A 23,364-nucleotide genomic window follows, 5' to 3' on the forward strand; every position below is an offset into this window, starting at 1 on the left:
TTTCCAAGTAATATTATATGTGACTACTTATAAAAGAAACTTATTTCTTACAAGTGAAATACTTTAAAATTTTAATATTCTAGTAACAGTTGCTTTTCAATTGGAATTACAAGATGAATTCTCTGCCTTTTCCCTGTATTTTGCAAGGTTGCTCTTCAAAAGGAATGGTAAAGGCTATTTGATTGGATGACAAAGTAATTTAATTCTAAAATTTGCAAATTATCACTGTAATGCAAAAAGAGCATTTTGTGTATTAATTTTATTAATTATTTTATATTTCATGTTTTAATTGAATTCCAAAATATAAGGTATGTTTATTTCATACTCAGCGCTGGAGCTGAAATGCAGTCAACATGCAAGTATTTCTCACAACAGTTTTTTCTGACCCAAGTTTCAACAAAATGAGTGAAGTGCTGATTTGACAGAGAGAATGATCAAATTAATTTATTCCTTCTTAATAATGTGAAAATATTATGAACTGAAGCCCAGAAAGTTTCTAGTTGGAAGGGGAAGGTGGGGAAGCAAAGTAAGTACATCAAGGAGAAGTAGTAAAAATAGTAAGATAGGTAAAAAGAAAAGGGAAATAAAAGATTGGTAGTTGACTGTATTAGGAAGAACATTGATGTTCGTACAGACTGGGGAACGAGAGGCTGGAGCAGCGCTGCAGAAAGGGAGCTGAGGGTCCTGGTCCATGGCATTGAATGGGAGTCACTGAGCCCTGGCAGCCAGGAGGGCCAGCCCTGTCCTGGGGGGCAGCAGGCACAGCCAGGCAAGGGAGGGATTGTCCTGCTCTGCTCTGAGCTGGGGCAGCCTCACCTCCAGTGCTGGGGCAGCTCTGGGTGCCACAAGATCAGAAAGACACTGAGCTGTTGGAGAGTGTCCAAAGGAGGGCAACAGGGGTGGCAAAGGGCCTTGAGGGGAAGCTGTGTGAGGAGTGGCTGAGGTCACTGGGGCTGTTCAGCCTGGAGCAGAGGAGACTGAGGGGAGACCTCAGTGCAGTCATAACTTCCTGGTGAGGGGAAGAGAGGGGCAGGCACTGATCTCTTCTCTGTGGTGACAGTGACAGGACCTGAGAGAATGGCCTGAAGTTGTGTCAGGGCAAATTTAGATTTGATATTAGGAAAAGGTCTTTCACCCAGAGGGTGGCTGGGCACTGGAACAGCTCCCCAGGGAGATGGTCACAGCACCAAGGCTGACAGAGTTCAAGAGGTGTTTGGGCAGCACTCTCAGGCACATGGTATGACTCTTGGGGTGTCCTGTGCAAGGCCCAGAGTTGGACTTAATGATCCTGGATGGGTCCCTTCCAACTCAGGCTATTCTATGACTCTACAAAAGATTTTGATAGCATGTGGTAAAAGAAGAGACTGCAAGAGCAAAGAACCCTGGCAGTTTTGGTTCTCTGGTGATTCAGTGTGCATCTTCTTCAGATTGCCAAAAATGGCTATGCCGGACACAATGATACTGTAAGGAGTTTCTCTGTAGGGTTCTACCATATCTGTCAAGTCAGCATAGATCTCCTTTCAGTGTTAAATAACATCAGCCACATTCCTTTAGGAGAAGAGAGTGGATCTTTACTGTAATTCTTTCCTTATGTAGCTCAGCAAGCCACTTTTCCCTCCGCTGTCAGTATATATCACCAAAGAAACAGCATATACTCCTCTGCTTCTCTGATAATCCATCTCAAAGTTCCTCTCCCTGTGTCCTTGAGTGCTGCCAGAGATGTATTCTGTGCTTCTGAATCTGGGAAAACTACAAATGCTACTTTGTGGTGAAAGCCCCAGAATTTCTTTTCATACTGCAGTTCCATCCCCAGCTACACCCTCATCATGTAGCAATGGAAGAGATTCTTGTAAAGATCAGTCTTCTGAGAATACTATGGTTTTGTGAGAAGTGTTACTCAATTTTTCTGACACATCCTCTGTGGAACTGTTTTGCCAAATGGTGTCTGAGATACGTGCCTATACAGAGGATTTTCGGGGAAGGGAGGAGGTGTTGCATTTTAGTTCTTGTTTAGGAAGAGGTCAAAGATTACTAGTGCCCTATTTATGGGATCTGCTGTTTGTGAAATCCTTCAGAGATCAATGATGTTCCTATTTAAAGTGTCTCTCCCAGTTCTCTAGCTTTTTTCCCCTTAGTCTATGTTTCTAGGTTTGTTTCTGAAAGTAATGACAACCCCCTGAGCGCTATAGCCTGAGGACAGAGTGACTGGACAGTGGCCAGGCAGAAAGGGGCCTGGGGGTGCTGGTTGAGAGCAGCTGAACGTGAGCCAGCAGAGTACCCAGGTGGCCAAGGCCAGTGGCATTGTGGCCTGTGTCAGGAATAGTGGGGCCAGCAGGACAAGGGTGGTCATTCTTCCCTTGCACTCGTCACTGGTGAGGCCACACCTCGAGTGCTGTGTCCAGTTCTGGGCCCTTCACTTTAGGAAGAATGTTGAGTACTGGAGCAGGTCCAGAGAAGGGCAACTTGTGTCTGGAGCACAAGTCCTGTGAGGAGCAGCTGGGGGAGCTGGAGTTGTTTAGCTGGAGAAAAGGAGGTTCAAAAGAGTGCTTATCACTGTACAGCTGCCTGAAAGGAGGCTGTAGCCAGGTGGGGGTCAGTCTCTTCTCCTGGGCAACCAGCAACAGGACAAGAGGACAAAGCCTTAAGCTGCACCAGGGGAGGTTTAGATTGGGTATTATGAAGAATTTATTCACAGAAGGAGTGACTGGTCAGTGGAATGGGCTGCCCAGGGAGCTGGTGGAGTCACCATTCCTGGAGCTGTTTAAGAAGAAACTGGATGTGGCACTGAATGCCATGGTCTAGTTGACAAGGTGGTGTTCAGTCATAGGTTGGATTCAATCTCAAAGGTCTTTTCCAACCTAATTGATTCCATGATTTCCTTTTCTATCTTATTTTAACCTTGAGGTAGAGACTCTCCAGTTATTTCTTTGTCTACCCCTGTGCAAGATCACACTTGTCATCCTGTTGGTCCTTCCCCACGCTAGGCCCGTAGGTGATTGAAAAAGCTTGTCTCTTATAAATCCCCTGCCCCCTTATTTGCCAACACTTACCCCAAGTTGCAGTACAACAAAGTCACTGTGTTAATATGTGGGACTGATGCCAACCCTTGTCATGCTGTCTTAGAGGTTCAGACATACAGTCAGAAAATTGGGTTGTCTCTGAAAGGTCAGATCTACTAGAGAAGCATTCAGTAGTCAGTAGTTTGGACAGTACAGCCCCCTGAGAAGGAACAGATTTGAATACTCACTGGATATGAGGAGCTGGTCTGTCATCCAAGCAGACCTCTTCCAAATGAGGCCTTACTCTGTCGGTGTGTTTGCAGTATTTTTGGCCTTCTTTTTCCGTGTTTTTTAACTCTTCCTCGAGTTTATGGACCTTCTTGCCCATTGATGCTCTGCCCTAGCACTGCTGTGTCTGTGCAGTCAAGCTGGTTTTGTCTTTGCTGGTTTACAGCTCAAAACAGTTGGTTCCTCACCACCACCACCCCCCACCTGCCAAGAGATCATCTGATATACCAGACCTCTAAATAAGGATACTGTTTGCCTTGCAGATTCTGAATTGGTTAACTGTTCAGTTCATTTTCCCTGTCATTAGCTGTTAGAAAGCAGCACATGAAATTTGTGACATGATGTTTTGTGGAATTTTACTGTACTAAGCCTGTCCAGTTCAATGGTCTAATTAATTTCTACTGTTTGTATTCTGAAGATGAAGCAGTTAAATTATCACTGGAAACAGTGGAGTGAGAAATGTTTTCCTTAAGTATTTTTTATTCTTGTCTTTAGGAATTTTGTTTGTTTGTAGGGGTGTTAGTTTGTTTCTTGTTTATTATGTTTTTTTTACATAAGAAAAGTGGTTTAAGCTCTTCACCTGTGTGCTTATCTCCAGAGCTGCAGCTAGCTCATCTACAGTCAGCAGTCTGACATGACTTGTTTTCCTGAAGCAGCATCTATAAGTTTGTCCCTAAAGCATAATTGTCAGCCACGAATTTAAATAACTCAGTGCTCCTATAAAATGTCCAAGGAAGCTGCATGATTAGTGTGACAAGTCATGTGGCTGGTGAACAGAAGCATGGACCCTTTCCTGCTCATTAAAAGCTTAATTATTCAGTCAAGGATAGGGAACTTCATTACTTTTGTACCAAATGTGTAAGAGCATTATAGCATGAATATAAAATAATTATTTTGAGTTGCTTGAAATATGTGTTTATAGAAGGAAATATTTTGTACTTAAGTCCTGTCTTGGCACAATACAAACAAATGTTAATAAGCTATTTCCCAAGAAAGCTTCCAAATTCATTTAAAATAAAGGTGTAAGATGGGTGCACTGTTTAAAATTAGAATGCAAGTTGGTATCTGAGCAGCAAAGGAAAAGCCTCATTGTTTCCACAGTGGAAAAGTTTAGGAATGTGTCTGTAAGATTTTAGTGTTGTTGCAACTTGTTTTCTTACCCCATTTATCAGAATGATAAAGTGGTGACAGGAGGTACTCTGCTTGCATCCGGAATGTCTTCCTGATGTACTCTCATGATTGATGTGGTTCATTTTAGAGATGTCTGCAAGAGAGCAGCATCAAGCACAGGCTACTGTGATTGGAAAGAAAGATTCTGTCATAAATTCTAACACAGTAAAGAGAAAGTTGTTTGCTTTGCCAGGAGTCAGGACATCTTTCAAAACAGTTTTATGCAAAACTATGAAACAAAGGTCCCTTCTGCGATTAGAAATCCCTGTGCTCTTCCCTTAATTCAAAACACTTCTCTTAAGGGAGTTTGTATGACAAGCTACAAGAGTTTTAAGATATTTTTGTTGCTGTTTTCTAAGGGCAGTATGATCTGAATACAATAAATGTTTTTTTTTAACTACATTTGTTAAATGGGATTTTGCTGCATACCTGCAATTTCCAAATCTACTAAACCTGAAGATTACTACAGACATGGTATAAAAAGTCACAAATATTTAAATCTGCATTAAACATTTTAAAATCCCTCCCTCTTTTTTTTTTTTGGTGTGTCCTCTGTCAGCAGGGTGTTGTAGAAGAGTTAACATTAAACATACAAGTATCCTTAGCTATTTTTTTGCCAAGCTTTATTTGTTTCCCCATCTGTGTAAAAGCCACCCTTACTGGTTCATATCCCTGTGGGGACCTTCTGAACTTGAGAGTAGCCATATATGATGGCCAGAGCTGGCCATCAAAATCAGAGTGTTGACTCTTTATTATGAGAATGCCCTTTCTGTAGACAATTATATGCATTTATGATAATTCTAAATCACTGTATATTGATGTAAATAAGATGTGTGATGAGATCTTATTTATGTAATAAGATTGTTGGTTTTAATAGCCTTCAAGATGGCAAGTTGAGAATGAGAGAAACATATAGATTAGGATTTTTATCAGATAGCATTATATAAAGATTTTGGCAGTAGAAAACAAGAACAGGAGATATTAGTTTTTAAAGCAGTTCCTGCAGCTGTTATTAATCATGCAGATAATGCATAATATGAGATGGTTACATAAGATCCCTTGGTTTAAAATTGCCCTTAAAATGTGTAATTTGAATCTGAAATGAAACTTTCTTCTGAGGCAGTGTGGCAGCATTACTGTCTGAAGGCTGCTGAAGACTCTAGCAAGATAAGGGAAATGGATGGTGCTTGGAGCTGGAACTCCCACATTGCCTGTGGACAGCTTGTTGAAACAAATTTTCAGATTTTAGCAGAAGCTTCCCAGAGCCTGCAGCGCTGGAGATCCCTCCTGGCCCCTTTTGTTTGATGCAGGTGAACAGGGGATGGCAGGTCCAAGGCAGCTGACCTTGAACAGGGGTCATCAAATCAGCTCTTGGTAACAAAGCAGTGCAAAAATACCTAAGGCTCACTGAGAACAGTATCAAATGATCAAATCTAAAAAATGCATTTCTTGTATTCCCAGGCAACACATTATCAAAAAGACTGCAGGCAAAACCACCTCCCTTACTATAAATAGTAGGTATATAGGTTGACAGCGATTGCCATCTTGTGTACAGTGATGTTCCTTAAAGTGCTCTCAGTACCTGCTTTGACTCAGTTACAGCTGCCATAAAATTTTCAAATAATATGAGCATCTTGCGTGATGGTCTACTTTACTTAATAAAAATGGAGTTATACTCTTTTTAATTATACTAGCAAGTAAGCCAGTGTGATTGGCCTGGTGACTGTGAATGTGAGTCTTGGAAGGTAAGTGCCCTCTAAGGATTTTTGTTAGTAAGTCTTGCCAAGTTCTGCAAGATATGGGAGGAGGGGTTAATTGATAAATCTGTTTTCTTAATATTAAGTCATTAATTTGATATACCTTTTAGGTGCAGTAGACATTGCTATCAATGGTATTTAGTTTTTACTTCCCTGATGCTATATAAATAGCATGTTAATTTTAAGAATCACTCTCTACTGCCGTAGTTAGCTTTTTTTTATGAGGGCTCATAATGTCATCTAATGAGTAGTTCATGTAGCACAATATTATCTTTTAGTTACCTAGATTCTGTAATTAGCATACAAAGTTGTAACTCCACACGAGTATTTTTACCTATTAAATCTATAGTATGGATGAATCCTCTTTCTTATGAGAAAGGAAAAGATGTTTTTAAGAATCATGGAGACAGCATCGTCCTGCTTTCTCCTTCCTGAAGCATATGTAAGCACGGCATTTATAAGAGCCATTTAGCCAAAATAATGAGCAACTGGTTTGTGAATAAAGGGGGAGCAGCACTCCAGGTTGTCTGCTCCTGCCTCCTGCACCTGTGTGTGTGTTCACTTGTCCTTGACCATCAGTTAAGCGGTTTCTCTGGCCCTCTGACTGCCTGCCTCTCCAGCACTGGGTGTTTGCAGTTGCAGAGTTGAATGCTGCCTGCTGGAGATCTCAGCCCCCTCTCCAGGATGGGCACAGGGAGCATCAGTTGATGCTGCTTGGAGAGACAGCCACAGCACGGCACACAGCTTTGCTGGAGCTGCTCTGGGCCACAAGGCAGGCACATCAAATGTCAGGTGCCTGGCTGCAGATAAATAATTCTGGTGTGCTGGGAAAGACAAGATGCTCTGTATTTCAGTCTTGGGACTGGGGTGTCTGCATGCCCTTGCTCAAGAGAAGGAGGTAGCTCACCTTACTGAAAGACACGGATATAAGTTGTCTAAAGATTTGGGTTAATGCTGATTTGCTTCATTTATGCCATTTGTTGTGAAGCTATAAACTTGAAAAGTTTTGTATTTCTTCTCTAATGAAGTTATTTGGCAAATGCAGATCTATTAACCCTAGAAATACAAAGTGCACAGTCCCAGCATGAGTCATAATAGTTTTTCTTTTAATTTTAAGGAGTGAGCAAGACTCTGGGGTTATGTGTCCTTATTGAGAACATCTCTGTTAATAATGTTTCCTTTTAGTAAAGCATCGTTTTGGAAGTCTGCCATCATTGTTGTAGAAGTGGCGCACAGACAAGAAAAGATGAAGTTTAATTGTTGTGAGGTTAAAGGATCCTGCAGTGTTCCAAACATCTAATGCTTGGCTCCAGTTTTTCTGGAGTCTAGACCTTTGAATGAACAGACTTCTCTGTAGTCCATTTCAAATTATTTTAGGTTTTCTGAGTTACTAATTCAATTGATAAAACTGGATTTGGTAATCAACCCAAGGCAACTGTCAGAATAAATAGTGCTGAAGTATTCTGCTAGTGTCAATAGCAGCATCATCCTTATCCACATTTTCATTAGTATTTATGATATTGCCTTCTAGATCAGTCTAAATTGTTAATTCAGTAGCAGAAGCCTTAATAGTAATAGATCCTGATAATTTGTGTGGTCAAACAACTAAGTGTTTGTTGTTACTGGTATTTTGTTTCTTGGAAACACTCTGGGGATCTTCATGTTAGAATGTTAGAGGTCCTTCAGTAGAGATAATTCTGAAGATGGGTCTTACGGAAACTTGTATAACTACTTCCCTAAATTTACTGAGTTTTCCAGTTGTTTTTCTAAGAGATACCCTGTGCTGTCATTTCTGATAGTACAACCTATGTCCTCAGTATAATACACAGGACACTTGGTTGTTGTCAAAGTTGTTACTCCTTCTGAAGCCAAGTAGCATAGTGTTGAGACTTTAGTAAAATATAATACAGACTGCTCCCAAGTTATGGACATTAAATATGTGTTCCTGGAAATCCATACTGTTTATGGATGTATAGTACTTACTTCTGTTTATCACAGATGAGACCATTTGTCTTGATTTTTTTTTTGTTTTTTAACCTCTTGATAATAGTGAAATGTGACATCTCCCCTTGTAATACTGTATAATGATGTTTTAATGCTGACAGTAAATTTATACTTGGCATAATACAGTGAGATATGTACGTTTTCCCATGTTTCAAGCTGCTTTATGTGTGAGGTTTTACTGTGAGAACATTGTATCATTTGGTTGCATGCCACAAAATAAATTGCAACCAAGACCCCTTTAAAATCCTCTGCTTCTCAGCCTTGGAAAGGAGGAAACAACATCATCCATTTCTGTAGGAAAGCAGTCCCCTCAGGCTGAGACAGCACACAAAATTTGTTTTATAATAAAAAAGCTTTTAAAAATAAACTTCAAGGGGGATTACTGTTGTCAACTCAACTCAAAAGCTTTCAGTTAAAATTCATTTGAGCTAGCTATGGAGAAAGGTGTTATTACTCTGTTATTATGCAGCAAGGTGCATTACTGATGAAGACTGTATTTTGCAGGAAACTGCAATCTGCATACAATTTTCTCTTACCACAGTACAGTACAGAAGAAACATGGATACTTTTTTGGTGCAGAGATGATGATGATGATGATAATGATTTTTTAAATTAGCTTTAAATTAAGAGGCTGTTATTGCCTTGGCAGTGCCTCTATTCTTACCCACCCTTAAGGCTTTTTTTTTTTTTTTTGGTTTGATAGCATGTGCTGTGTATTTGTTAATTCAGCTAATCACAGAAGGGTACTTTAACTTATCTTGGTGCAATGTATGAGAGTAACTGAGAGTATTTCAATGTCAGGAAGTACAAAACTTCAGATTGATATGGCTCCCATTCTTCATCTTCTTTTGTTTTGCAGTCCACTCCTTTACACTTAGCAGCTGGCTACAACAGAGTTCGGATAGTCCAGCTTCTGCTTCAGCATGGTGCAGATGTACATGCAAAGGACAAAGGGTATGTATAGTCAAGATATAGAATTATTTTTTTGGTTCATGTTGCAGCACAGTCTCAAATAGTTGTCTAAGAACGTGATGTTTGCTACCAGAAATCTGAGTGTGCTTCAGATTAGTTGTGATTGCTCTTGTTTTAAGGCTGCTTTTACACCTTTAAATTTTTTTCCCAAACTTTGAGCTTTACTTCCATTTACAGACTACCCTTTAAAATTACAGACTAACAGCATTTTTTTTTGGATAGGCGATGGGGAGAAGATACAAGGGCTTAGTGAAAGATGTGCATTGAAAACTTATCTATGGCCTCATTATCTTGTTTCACATATATGGATGTAATTCCAAGTAACATCAGTAATGCTCATGTGCTCACAACTAGTGGTCCTCATAGATCTATCTTCATTGAAGCTGACAGCAAAAATCAACATATAGTAGAGGCTGAACTATTCTATTTTTGCATTAAGGGTGGTAGTTATGTAAGATATCAGCAAAGTGCACAACAGGCAGAAATCTGAAATGATACTTGCTGTGTGTTGTTCTCAGCCATACATTTCTCATCTCTAAGATGATGATTTTCATGATGGTTGGATTGGAAGGCTTAGTTCTAACATGGTAGAAATTGGGCCCCTAGTTAAAGGCATACATTTTGTATTCAGAATCCATAGAATTAAGATATGTGTGTGTGCTGTCTCCAGCAGCAAACCTGAGGCACTTCCTGTATTTTAATTTTTTGCTAGTGTTAGAAGTGATTTTAAATTTTCTTAGCTTCTTTCCCTTTTTTCCTTTTTCTCCAAAACAGTCCTATGTGTACTTAAAACTCTTAAAATTTAACTAATTGTAGCTCTTTTGTCTGTCCATTTACCCTAATGGCTTTTTTAAACAGTATTGTTGTTAAATGCATAATGACATATTATGCAAGTCAGAAAACAAAAATACACCCAAAAAACCCCACAAAAACCACAGAAAACCAAAACCCACCACAACCTCCCCCATCCCCCCCAAAAACCAGAAAACACAATAGAACACCTTCCCCCTGCCTCTCAAAAAAACCCCACAAAAAATAAACCTCAAAAGTCCTACAGTAAAGCTCCATATAATTCCTATTTAGGTAGATCCAGCATTATTTAAGCAGGTTGAAGGTCTTTTGTACCTTTCCAAAATTTCAGCATCAGTTGTTAGAAAATTCCAGTGTAGATGCTGTATGATGAGTTTTGAACAATTTGCTTGGAATGTGTGAGAGGTGGTTGAGTTGAACTTGAACTTGGGGCTGGAGCAGGAAGGGAAGGAAAGTAAACAAAGAAAGGAAAACCTTTCAGTACTTACTCTGTACTGAACTTTAAAACAACCCAAACATATTTAGAATCATCTAACATCCTAATAAGCTCCCACTTTTTTTTTTAGTGGCACCACACATTTAGAATCAGTGTGGTGTTTTGTTTCACCTTGCTGTTTCTTCTTTATACATAATTTATAAGAAAATAGGCTATAAATAACCGTCACTTTTCATTTAAGGAGCTAAATTAGGCTACATGGATTTTATAGAACTGTTAGGTTCTCTTCAATGGAGTCAATTCAGAGAAAGTGCTTAGGAATTGTTCTGTATTTTCAAAATGGTCACCACTTGTAGTTAATCCCAAAGAGTAGCCCAGTCAAGGAAGCAGCTCTTTCTCCACTGGTCTTTCCTTTCCCTTACTGCTATTGTGCTGGAAGAGGGAAGGGGATGCTGCAGAAGTGGGCAGATGCATTGCTTCAGGACTGTCTTTGCTGACAGGCCTTGAAGCCCTCAGTCCTCTGAGATGACCATCATTTTGGAAGTGAGCAGGTTTTTTGAGTGCTCTGTGAAATGGATAGTCTGTCTCCCACATGCACTCATAAGTTGTAATTAAGAAAAATAATGATGGAAAAAACAGTCTGAAAAATTTTCCCCAAAAAAGTTTTCCTCTCCTGTCACAAATGTGTTGCTGCTTCTGAGAGCATCCACCTTAAAATTAAGTTTATTTAATTGCTGTCTACTATTTGCTGTCCTAATTATCTCTGAGTTGGTTTTGCAGTCCTGGGAATTACCCCCTGTATTTTTCATAGGTATTATGGGGTTAATTATGGTTTTCATGTATTATGTGCACTGATCTGTTGAGCCATAACTAGCCTGTCATCTTGGCTTGAATTAAACTCATTTTGTCCTCTGCAGTAATTGCCCATCTCACATCTTCTTTTCAGTGCATGACTTTTATTACATCTTGTGCTTGTGACTAAATCCCTGTTATTTACTTTGCTAGTGTCATTTTTAAGTATGGCCTGCAGTAATATAACACCACAAAAATTACAGGGACTCTCTTAGAAGTATCTTGAGTAGTTAAATAGGTTGTACTGTAAAAAATGGAGGAAAATCAGGTCATTTCACAGTCTAGAGCAGCAATTTGAGTCTGCTTTCTATGGATATTTGTACATCTTCATAAAATACCCAGGAGTTACGTTAGTCTTATCTGGGGAGTTTTGCCTTTCACATAGCATTTAAAATAGGAGTTCCTATTTAGGCAGAAGCAGAACACTGTTGAGGAAATTGAATGTGGAATGGGATTTTTCCCCCTCCTTAGTAGCTTCAAGAAAGATCACATCAAAGCCAGTTAATGCTAGTCTTAATGGTAGATTAAACATCTGTGGCCTGTTAAGGCAAAAAAAAAAACCACAACAAAAAAACCCCTCCAAAAACCAAGCAACAAACCCCCAAGTTTTAATTCCACTCTTAAGTAATGTGTTGTTTGGGAAGTCAGATTTTATCATTAGTTTGTAAATCCTAATATTTAAATGCTTAACTATTGAATATTTTAACTTTGATCTTTTCATTTCAGTAGGGAGAAAATTGTTCCTCCCCTAAAAATGCCACTTTAAAGAAAATTGTCATTTGCCTTCTTCTTCCATGCAGTGGTCTTGTGCCTCTTCATAATGCCTGTTCCTATGGACACTACGAGGTTACAGAGCTGCTGCTTAAGGTAAGCAGAGGGATGGGAAGTAACTGCTGTTGGTTTAGATGTGTTAGATGAGATATGAACAGCTTATATCAGAGTTGAAAAGTAAGATTTTTTTTCCTACTAGTAACAGGTTTCAAACATCATATTGTCATTTCAGAAGCCTGTAACTGTAGGTCTTTGAAACAGTATATGTATTTTTTTCTTTATCTAATTTCTTTGGACTGATAGTAGAGTTGAATCTTTCTGTTCAAAAATTAGCTCACATAAAAATTCCAATTATTTTTTCACAGATTGAACGGTATTTTTGTGTATGCTGGTATTTTTAATTAAATTTTGTGTGTGTGTGTGTATGTTCATACATGAGTGATTTGAACCAATTTTTATAATAAAATGAAAATCTGTAAGCTTTTTAGTTGCTGAAGCCGATTTCTTCCTAATGCAAGGCTTTTTTTGCTGTGCTAGCATGGTGCCTGTGTGAATGCCATGGACCTGTGGCAATTCACCCCGTTGCACGAGGCTGCTTCCAAGAACCGCGTGGAGGTCTGCTCGCTCCTGCTGAGCCACGGCGCCGATCCCACCTTGGTCAACTGCCACGGCAAGAGCGCCGTGGACATGGCTCCAACGCCTGAGCTCAGGGAGAGACTGACCTGTAAGTGCTTCCAGACTGAAAACACTTGCTGGTGGGTGCAAAGGGATGCTTTCCTTCCAGGCCACCTTCCTCGAGCTTCAGAAGTGGATGCAAGGCAGCTGTGTAGCTGCAGCTCTGCCGTGTGCTTTGAAGTGCACAGGTACCTCTGATACATCATTTGTCATATTGCCTGGTTTTGTGAAGTCTAGAATTATTAAGGCACTGCTGAATCAGTGACTTTGGGGTTTTTTTTAATGTTTCAAGTCCAGTTCAGTCACACAGGACCCTCTATATGGAGGCTCTGTATTGCATTTAGAAACTTACAGAAGGTAGGTAGCTTTGGTGTGCAACCATAGAGATGGAAATTCCATCACCTTCTTTTGTAATAATCCTTACGCTGTTTACAAACCAGTATTTCATCTCTAATTTTAATTTGTATGCCTTTGCATTCCCTCTTTGGGGGATTTGTTTCCTGGCTCTTATAAAATGTAAAAGATAATTAAATGAGACAGATATGGAAACAGAGCATTATGAAGTTACAGAAAATTTCTTGAGGATTAGAATCTCAATTATAAATAAGTTTTTGGTTTTGTCTCTCACCTTTTCAGTATAGCAGAAGCCCCTAGATACTAATAATGTGATCCTGCACTACTCACAATCACAGCTAGTCAGGTTTTAGTCTAGTCACTTTTCTTTGCAGGGAACAATGGTGAGATCATGTGCAGCAGAAAACTTTGGTCTAGAAGAAAAGAGGAGGTGCATTAGTATCTTTTAGGTACTTCTCTACTCTGAGTCCTGGGCTATAGCTTCTGACTCTGAGAAGGATTAATTTAGCATTCATTTAAATTAACAAGCAAAAAAAAAAAAAAATCAGTTTAAACTTTGGTTTATTTCTGTTTAGAATTCCTCAAGAGCAATGAAGGAAGATACATGTCCATTAATATCCACTGAAATTTGTAAACATATGTGAGCATTATGTCAAATTTGACAGTATCTTGATGGGAGAGCTTGTATTTGCATCCCAAAATATCATGTTTTTATGTTTTTGAGTTGTTTTGTCTTATACTTTGGGAATAAAGTTACATTATATTTGTTATTTCAAAATTTATTTGCACTTGTGCTTTGAGTAGTGCTTTGCTTACAAAGAAATTCAAACCAGACATTAAAACAAAGGTGAGAGAAGAAAGCCCTTCATTACCAAACTTAAGATTTCAAGCTTGCTTATGAAACAAAAATCTTTATATTTTTACTGAAATTGAGGTATTTTTTTCTAGTTCCTAGGGTCAGATGTAATTTTTGCTAACCTGCCTTTTGTCTGAACATTTTGAGAGGAACACTTCTTTTCAAATTCAAAGTTATTTAAAACTCAAATGAACTAGTTGCTGAACTAAACAAGATTTGGAAATAGCAGAATTAATGATCTGTACTTGCAAAGATACACCTGCTGTCAAAACTTGTTTCATCTTGGGAACAGACTGGCTTCAAATGCTCAGCTAGTTAGCTTTCTTTAAGACCAATAGTTTAGTATTTTATATGTGTATTATTGTTGGTTTTGTTGTTATTGTTTTTTATAATTTTATGGAAGTTATATATAGTTAAGTTTTACAGTGAATTCTTTGTCATGTAAATACAATACAGTTTTTGAAAAACAACTGTAATTCTTTATTTTCTTAAGAATAGCTCATAGCATTGTGCTTATTTGAACACAGACATGGGTAATGCAGAGGTCACATATGCATTTCATGTCAGGTGGGAGGAGGATAAAAGGGAGAAAAGCTATAAGGATTTAACTCAAGGCATAGCTTCCCCTATCCTTTAGCATATCTCTTTGGTTTCAGCAAAGCTTCTTTCATGTTCTGTGTCCCAGGTCAGCTGGCACCCAAAGACATGCAGAAGCACTCCTCTTTCCTCTTAACTGAGTATAGCTGTCTTTCTGCAATAACATTTATAAATGTGACATTTTGTTGAATATTAAATGTGTCTTTTTCCTCTAACAGATGAATTCAAAGGACACTCTCTACTGCAAGCAGCCAGAGAGGCAGACCTAGCCAAAGTGAAAAAGACACTTGCTTTGGAGATCATTAATTTTAAGCAGCCACAGTCGCATGAGACTGCACTGGTGAGATTATACAGTCAATCCATTTGCTTCATGATAAATGTGCTGGTAGCCTGGAGTCAAGGAATTTTATTTCTACACTATGAAAATACATTCATCATCTGAGATAGGGAATTTGGCATTGAACACTTTCTATGCTTAAATAAAATCACCACTATAGAAAAAACATAATATAATTTATTTTATCACTTTTTTCCTTCCTTCTGGTAGATTACAGAAGCTCTCCAGCCACTCTTCACTTTTTAATTTTTCACTTCTCTTGCATTTTTTCCTATGAACCTTTTTTTTGTTGGACTCTTGCTGTGGTTTTTTATGGGGTTAAATTTTATTTCTGTAGCCCAATGGTTTCCTTCATGTTTTATGTGAGCGAACTTGGATTACAAATTTTCTTTACAGGATACATAAAATTATGGTGAAAACAAGTGTATATCACAGGGTCTTACAAGTTTGGAATAGTACTGACAATACCACATTAGCTGTAGAAACAGGGTTCTTTTGAGACTTTCCTGGCATTATCCTGCTCTTATTTAATTGTTTAAAGAAGCAGTGGAAGCAAAGAACACAGCCAGTATCCCAGATGTAGTGAAAACTTTGAAGCTGAGACTGATGGTATTATTAAAACCACTATAGTTATGATACTTTATTCCAATGGAACATTTTCTTCCCAGTGGCAGGTCTCAGCTGCAGGCATGCAACTCCATATTTAGTGTTGGAAACATTGTGATTGTGATCAGAACATTGTGTGTTGGGTATCAAGCATCCATATGCTCTGTTTCCTCTGTGGAGGACTCAGCATCCTTGCCTGAAGTTAGAATCAAGATAGAGAAGAGAGGTTTAAAGGCTGAATATGAAGGCAGTATGAATTTTGGGATGATGTTATCCTTTTCTTTCTGAGTGTATCAGCTGCTGCTATGTGGCATCTCTTTAGCTGTGTAATGATCACTTCATAGTCCTCTAATGTTCTTTGCTCTTTTCTGCCTGCTGATTCTGCAGCAACAGCTGGACCAAATGGAATATTTTAGGTCTATTGATGTATTTGGTTCACTGTTCATTAAGTGCTTGACTGTTATTTTTCAGTTTTTGGCTGCTATACATGAGCTTTCCAAATCATCACCAGTCCAAATTAAAGGACTTGGCTTCCAGGGTCAGATGAGGTTATGTGTAATCTAACTGAGCTATTTCTGCCCTAAGCATGATAATGTTTTCCATGGGCCACTGGCATCTCTGCTGGATTAGCCAAAAGGCCACAGCAAGCACCTGATGTAGGTTTTAGTGTTGCTTTGAGATTTGGCAATATTTCAGCGTTTGTGTGTTTTAGTACTTACCATATAGGCAGGAAATAAGGACAGGATATTATCTGCAAAGCCTTGAAAATTCTGCCTCACTTCACAGCAAAAGCTGATCTTAATGTTTATTTACAAAGCTTGCCTTTGCAAAATTTGGATGTGCCCTGCTGATTAACAACAGTGTGGAAGCTTGAGTGAAAGTTACTTCATAATGAAGGCTGAAACTGGACAAAAGATGATTATTGGTACTAGTGCTATCTATTAGCATTGGGTTTGGGGTCTGTCTAATTGTAAACATTATCATTTTGCTGTTGGAAAGTTAGAGAACTCTTCCAGGAGACTTTCTACCTTTTATGGGTTACTGGTTTAAAATGTGGGTAAAGATACTAACAGAAAAATCCAAAAGTTTCTCCTGTTTCTCATAGTCTGCTATCTTGAGAGGTCCAAACTTGAAATAAACATTTCTGGACTTGATTTTAAAGCTGGGTATTTAATTTCATATGGAACTATGCTGGTAATTCCAGGCTTCAGGAGTACATTGATAGGGCCACTGTTGAGAAGCCAGCAGATGCCAGCCACATTAAGGACAATAGTTACACCTAGCAAAGGGCTGTGTGGTCCCACAAGGGCAGGCATGAGCATTGAGAAACCCTGTGTTGAAGGCTGTATCTTTCTCATAGCATGGGAGGAAAGATACTCCAAGAGAAATGTATTGCCTGTTTGCTTATTACATGATCTGTAGTTGGGTGCATGACACAAAGGGCCATTAACAAGGTCAGTACACATTGGAGCAGAGGAAGAACCAAAGCCACATTCAAGTCCTGTCAATTTGACAACTGCAGCAGAATCCTTACAGACCCCTTTGGAGACTCTCTGTAAAAAGTTAGGCTGTTTCAAACTCTTTGTCTTTTCCTCCTTTGTTCACTATGTGTCAGTTTTGTCCTGATAGCTGGTTAATGTAGTTGGTAGCATACTGTTTTTTTCCTAAGTGACAAATAGCTTTAAAATTGTTTTTCTGAGTAGAATAATTTAGCATTGATCACTAACCTGTATTTTGTTCAGTATGATGAATTCTGTTTGTAAATTTTGTAGTCTGTTTCTAGCAGAATAATTAAGGGATGAAGTAATATATCTTTAAAGTTCTTTATTGTCTGTGTATTTGAAATATGCTTTATTTTTACTTTTTTTGCAGCACTGTGCTGTTGCTGCTGTGCATCCGAAGAGGAAGCAAGTTACAGAACTATTGCTCAGGAAAGGAGCAAATGTAAACGAGAAAAACAAAGAGTAGGTTTCTGAAATGTTTGAGTTTTCCAAAGGCCTCTGTCATACTAGAAATGTAAAAAACTAATACCTCACTTTTTTCCCCCCCCTCTAGTTTCATGACGCCTTTACATGTTGCAGCTGAAAAAGCTCATAATGATGTCATGGAAGTTCTGCATAAACATGGAGCAAAGGTAAATATACTTGCATGTATTTTATTTAAGACAAAGGGCAAGAAGAAGGGTTATGTTGATTATATACCACCTAAGTTTTTTTGATAGTTACTACTTTTTATTCTGTATGCCTTATGCTTCTTGTGTTAACCTTGAAGTGTGTTTTATCTGAAATAAGTACAAGATCCTCAGGAATCCCATTTGAAAAGTACTTCTCTCCAAGAAACTGAATAAAGGTTTTTCAGTATTTTAAAATACTCATTTTTAATGAATCTTGATATAATTTCTTATAAATACGGTTATCTAGGTGCCTCACATTGTTTTATCTTGTTGGCTTGAAAATATCTCAGGGCTGAGGGTACTGACACTGAGTTTAGTATCCTAATGCTAAGTATTCCTTAGCCCTTGCTTGCTTTTATTCTCAGGGTCAGATTGTTTTGCTGTGCCCTTCAGCTGTTGATAGGTGCTGACCTAAGTAATTTGTGAGCTTGTGACCACATTGTTCAGCAAGTTATTAAAGACAGAGAAAGGTATAACTTAACTTTATTTAGAACATGGTTTAACTGTCTTTCAGAAGTGCTTTGGAATGATCTTTCTGCAAGTTCTTGCAGCAAACTTAATATTCATAGTAATGATATACATCTCTACTTAATTTTCTCAGAAACTCTTCTTGATGGATACTTTCTTTGCATTGGCTAAAATATAAAAGATCTCTGTGTTTTTGCTTTGAATGGGGCTCAGATTATTCTTTTTAACTCTTCATCTCCATTCATGGAGCTAGAAGTGAAGAACTCATTGTTACAAATTTTTACCTGTTGTATTATGTTATTGCCTGTAATGGTGATCAAGTGTCACTCTTGCTGTGGTTGGAGGTATGAGCAATGTAGTTGTATAGACAGTCAAGTGTTTTTATTTTGAAATGATGAATTTTAATTTATAAGCCTGTATGAGAGCTCACAGCCAGATTTTTTATTCACTTTCATAGTACTTTAATGGATCATACAATGGCTTAACAGCGATACCACAGCGGAGTTGATCGTGTTTGAGAGTCCTAATGCAATGGTGACTATTAAGCTTTGCCTAAGGGGGAAAGCAAGGCCAAAGTTCTTGATTATAATCATTAAAACTGTTGGTTATTATTTTCCCAAATTCACTCTTAGTAGCATATCTATGCACTGAAAGTAAAAAAAATAATTTTGCCATGGAAATAGATATGTCATGACTTTTACGGATCTGCTTTTGCACAGGAATTCAGTACTGATGGTATTTGGGTAGGCACTGAACTGGACATGCTGGAGTTTTAGACATACTGATACCAATGTACTATCTGCTTTGAAATCCAAGGAGCTTCTGTGAGCTGCCACTGTATTCTACTGAATTAAATTAGTGCTCCCTTGAAAATCTGTCTCAGCTGTAGTCAGGTTTAGGAGTAAGCTCAAAGTCATCCTTACTAGAGTGGACCCATTTTGTTTTCTCAGTAGCACATTCTGATGATAGCTTGTAGTTCTTTTATCTCCTGAAGCAGGGGTTCCTAAGTTGTGATCCATGAGTCACTTGTGGACTGAGTAATGGTGTTGAGTGGTGCAGTTATCTACAGAATGATGCTGAGTGGTGTGTTCTGTCTTTTATTCCATCAACACTATGCAAATAGAGGTACATAGTGATCATTAAACCTCCTTCTTCATTCATATCCCATATCCTATGCTATTCTAAAGATAGGCCATTCACATTTATGATCTAGAAAAGCACTTAAGTGCATGGCAGGAGACTAATCAAAGTTAACATTAAGTGCATATTTCCGTAGTGCAGTGAATCAGTGTCCAAAGTTTCCTAGCTGTAAAACAGTAAATAACGCACCCATAATTTTCAAAGAGAGGTAGATCATTAAGGCTTTATGAGGCACTTGGAAGTTCCCAGATGGGATATGCTCAAGAATATTAGTTAGTTTACTAGGCATATTTAATCACTCTAAAATGTTTGTCTTGCTTGTAGATTATCATTTGACCTCTTGCTCATGCTTTGAGGTCAAAGCACTGTAGGCATTTGGTTCATCAGAAACTCTTGACACTGGGATTTCTTTGTTTCTGACTGTTGTGACATGGCAGCTTTCGTTCCTGAAGCATGATGCGGGTTTTGATGTTTTTCTTCTCTTGTGTGTTTGGAAGTTTTTCCTTCATGTTTTCTCTTTTTGTGTCTTGAATTTTAGGTACTTCATAAGATGTAATCAGATATATTAAGCTCTTTGATCATGTCTGGTTGTATTTTTTACAAGAGAGGATTCTCATGAGCAGGCGAATCTAGTCTCCCTACCATAGCAGCCTCCCAGTGAAGATCCATTTGTTCTTTGAACTGCACCCTCCTGATTTTTAAATACCTCTCTTCTTATTTGATGCTTCCTTCAGTGAGGTATTTACATTGAACAAGCTGATTTTTCTTAGCCTTTGTTTTGGTAGGCTAAAAGCCTCATCACTTAGTCTTCCCTCATACGGGAATGTTGCATTTCCTATTCATCCTTATAAGCCCTTCTCTTTACTAGCACCAGAGGAAATCTTGGAGTTCTGGCAGCAAGAATAGAATTCATTCCACCACTGCTTTCCATGATGGCACTTCTGTACCTCTCTTGTAAGTGCCTGACTCATGCATACTGGGATCATATTTGCCTTTTTAATAGGCATGAGACAGTAGTACTCAGATCCTTCCTGTAATCTTAGAGTGCACAGAGAATCTTGGTTTTGCTAATATTTTATATTTGTGCCCTTCAGCACAATTCTTCTGTGCCACAGTCATTAATGCAAATAGTAAAGCAAAATTATCCCACTACCAGCCACCAAGCAACCTTCCCCTTTTCAAAATATTAAGTTTTTCCATCAAACTCTATTTTTTCAATATAAAATAAAAATTTCCACTGTGATCTCTTACAAAATACTTACTGAAATGTGTATGGATGATATCAACCATGTAGGGCTTTCTCACTTTGCAGCCATTTCTTCTGTCCAAAGAGAGGTATTGTTAAAGCCAGCTTCAATCCCCCTTCTGGAAACTACTACTGATTACTGAGAGAGTAACAATTTGAAAAATATGTGTAATTTAAAGAAAGCAGAACTTTCTTCTTCTGAAATACTATGACAAAAGGCAGACAGATGATCCACAAAATAACCTGCAATAATAGCTCTAGGAGACAAAGTCATATAAAGTTCTGTAGATAGAAAATAATTTAGGATTGTTTTAGCATTTTATAGGAATTTCTGCTGTTTTCATGAGGAGCAGCTGTGTCAGCAAAAGTGAGTTTACATACAGTGGAGTATGTATGTGTAGCCTATTTTTGTTGTATGGAAAGGGCTAAAGCATGATGAAGACTGCTTTGGGGAATTTGGGATGAACAGGGGATGGTTTGTGGTCTTGGAACTGGATTTAATTATCCATTATGTTATTACTGTGTAAATTTGCTGTTTGAAGTATGTTAGATGATAATAAACAGCGAAGGACTGCTTGAATAACATGTGCTTGATTGAGACTTATTTTACAGAAGGAACATCTGAGAACATCGATCTCTTCACTCTGGTGACCAGTGACAGAACCTGAGGGAACAGCATGGAGTTGTGTCAGGGGAGGTTTAGGTTGGATATCAGGAAAATGTTCTTCACCCAGAGGGTGGTTGGGCACTGGAACAGGCTCCCCAGGGAAGTGGTCATAGCACCAAGGCTGACAGAATTCAATAAGTGTTTGGACAATGCTCTCAGGAACATGGTGTGACTCTTGGGGTGTCCTGTGCAGACAGGACCCATCGATGATCCTGATGGTTTCCTTCCAATTCAGGATATTCTGGGATTTGTATTGGCAAGAATTTGCCTACTGGCAAGCAATTAAAATTAAATTGCTTATTTTGTTGTGTCTTGGTGGCCCTTACTGACAGGACAGACTAGGTTCCTAATTTGAACTGTGAAGTAATCCTTGTGTGCATTAGTTGCACATCATCAGCATGTTGTGTCTAATCAACACACATTTTATGGAAGATGTTTTCATTAGCTTGGTACTTGAGTTTGCAGAAGTTGACTGTCAATTTAAAGAACAGGTGAGAAACCTTGGGATATCTTGGAAATTTCTTCAAGAATGTTCATCATAAATATTTGTGGTTTTAAATACCAGTTTTTACTTGTTTGCCTGCCCTGTTTGTGTGAGACAGCATTTCACACCACTGCTTTTTTGATGTAGAAAATTCTCAAAGTACCATATGAAAAATAAAAGCAGAGCATCTTCAAAGAATCCTCAAACATAAACAATTCTTATTAGACCCTTAATCAAATCTTCAAATGCCATGATTTTATCTTTGAAGATTATCAAAATCTTTAATTTACAAAATATTTTGAAAGTGGTCAACTAGTGAAAAGTGTGTTTCATCCTGTTGTTGAGTATTTCTAGATAGTTGAGTATTTCATATGACTAAGTTGTTGTCCAAATTTATAGACACATGGGAAATTAATGTGTTCAGAAAAACACTCAGCTTTCTAGCAGTGCAGAAGTAAAAGATTAGAATGTTTTCTGAACTGGAAGGATTGTTGGAAAGAAAGACCTACAAGCATGCAAGTTCACTGGGATCCTGGGCAAGTGCAGAGATGATGATGAATGCTCTTTAATTATGATATGCCTCTCTTCTGCAGGAGAAAATGAGCCTTTTTGAGGTCATGTCAGAGAGATAGTGTCCCTATTTGTGATGGTAGCAGAAGTTAATTCATTCTGCTCTGCTGGGAAGATCTTGCTTTATGCATCTTTGCATAATGCAGTTATTTCTGTGCATTGGAGTAGCATGTTGCCAGCCTTTCATGATCATGGATTTGCAAATGTTCGCCATCTATCTAGACCCACACAACAAACTGAAATGTTTTTGAATAACCTTGTTGTGTAACACATTTACTTCCAACATTTCAGAGAGAGGTATGATTTTCTCAGGGACCACTAAGAATTGAAAAATTAAATTACCTTTCAGAAATGTAGCAGATTCTAAATTATGATGGTTAACAACATAGAGACCTGTGTGGTCTTTTGTGATTTACTGGTTCAGTTTTTCTCACTGCTTAGACATCCAAACATCTTGACCTTAATCTTAAGCTTTTATGCAGAAGAGGTAATTGTGGAACATCTGACTGGATCCTATAGGAGTTTTCAGAGTGAAACTGACCATTTTTTCCTGCTTTTTTTTCCTGCTGACTGAGCTTGAAATTGTCACCAGTGCTGCTTCACTCCTATGTTTATTGTTGGACAATGTCCTAGTTTAGAGCAAATTTTGAAGGAGACCTCTGCCCTTCTTCTCTCCTCCCCTTCACCCTTGAAACCCATCTTAAAGGTGCAAAACTAATTTCTGGGCTAAACAAACAAATGGCAATGCAAACATCATAAAGTCACCCCAGGACAGACAACAAGACACAAGACATACTGCAAGCTTGTCTTCAGAATTAGTGCAGGAGGAGAGCAGTTAGAGCACTTGCATTGCAGGGAAGGATACTGTGGTATGGAACTGCTGGCAGAGCACAAGTTACATATGTGGTTTTTAGAATGTACACCTTTTAGAAAGATTTTACAGAGAAAATCACAGTTCTTGGAAGCTGTTGCTTTTTGTGCTGCTGTTTGTAGTGTCAAGGAGCAGGAGGAATATTTAGGGCATTTGATATTGATAAGAAAGCTGATATGATTATGAAGTATTGCAAAAAATGTTTCCTGAACAGATCCAAGCTGTTGAGCTGCCACAAGTGCCTGGCAGCCAAGGGAGTAT

The 23,364-nt window shown here is 38.4% G+C and overlaps 1 protein-coding gene across 2 annotated transcripts in view; it reads left to right on the plus strand.

Annotated features, from left to right (window-relative positions):
• TNKS (tankyrase) overlaps window positions 1-23,364 on the plus strand; it is a 128,392-nt gene that overhangs the window by 75,793 nt on the left and 29,235 nt on the right. For both annotated transcript variants that reach the window (XM_071431680.1, XM_071431681.1), the window contains exons 6-11: window positions 9,078-9,172; window positions 12,089-12,155; window positions 12,597-12,783; window positions 14,760-14,881; window positions 17,357-17,448; window positions 17,540-17,618. In XM_071431680.1, coding sequence (XP_071287781.1) covers window positions 9,078-9,172; window positions 12,089-12,155; window positions 12,597-12,783; window positions 14,760-14,881; window positions 17,357-17,448; window positions 17,540-17,618 — 642 coding nt within the window. The remainder of the gene's footprint in view (window positions 1-9,077; window positions 9,173-12,088; window positions 12,156-12,596; window positions 12,784-14,759; window positions 14,882-17,356; window positions 17,449-17,539; window positions 17,619-23,364) is intronic.

This window comes from Agelaius tricolor, unplaced genomic scaffold (assembly GCF_023055355.1).
Source record: "Agelaius tricolor isolate 1412-34295 unplaced genomic scaffold, bAgeTri1.0.p SCAF_8, whole genome shotgun sequence".
NCBI lineage: Eukaryota > Metazoa > Chordata > Aves > Passeriformes > Icteridae > Agelaius > Agelaius tricolor.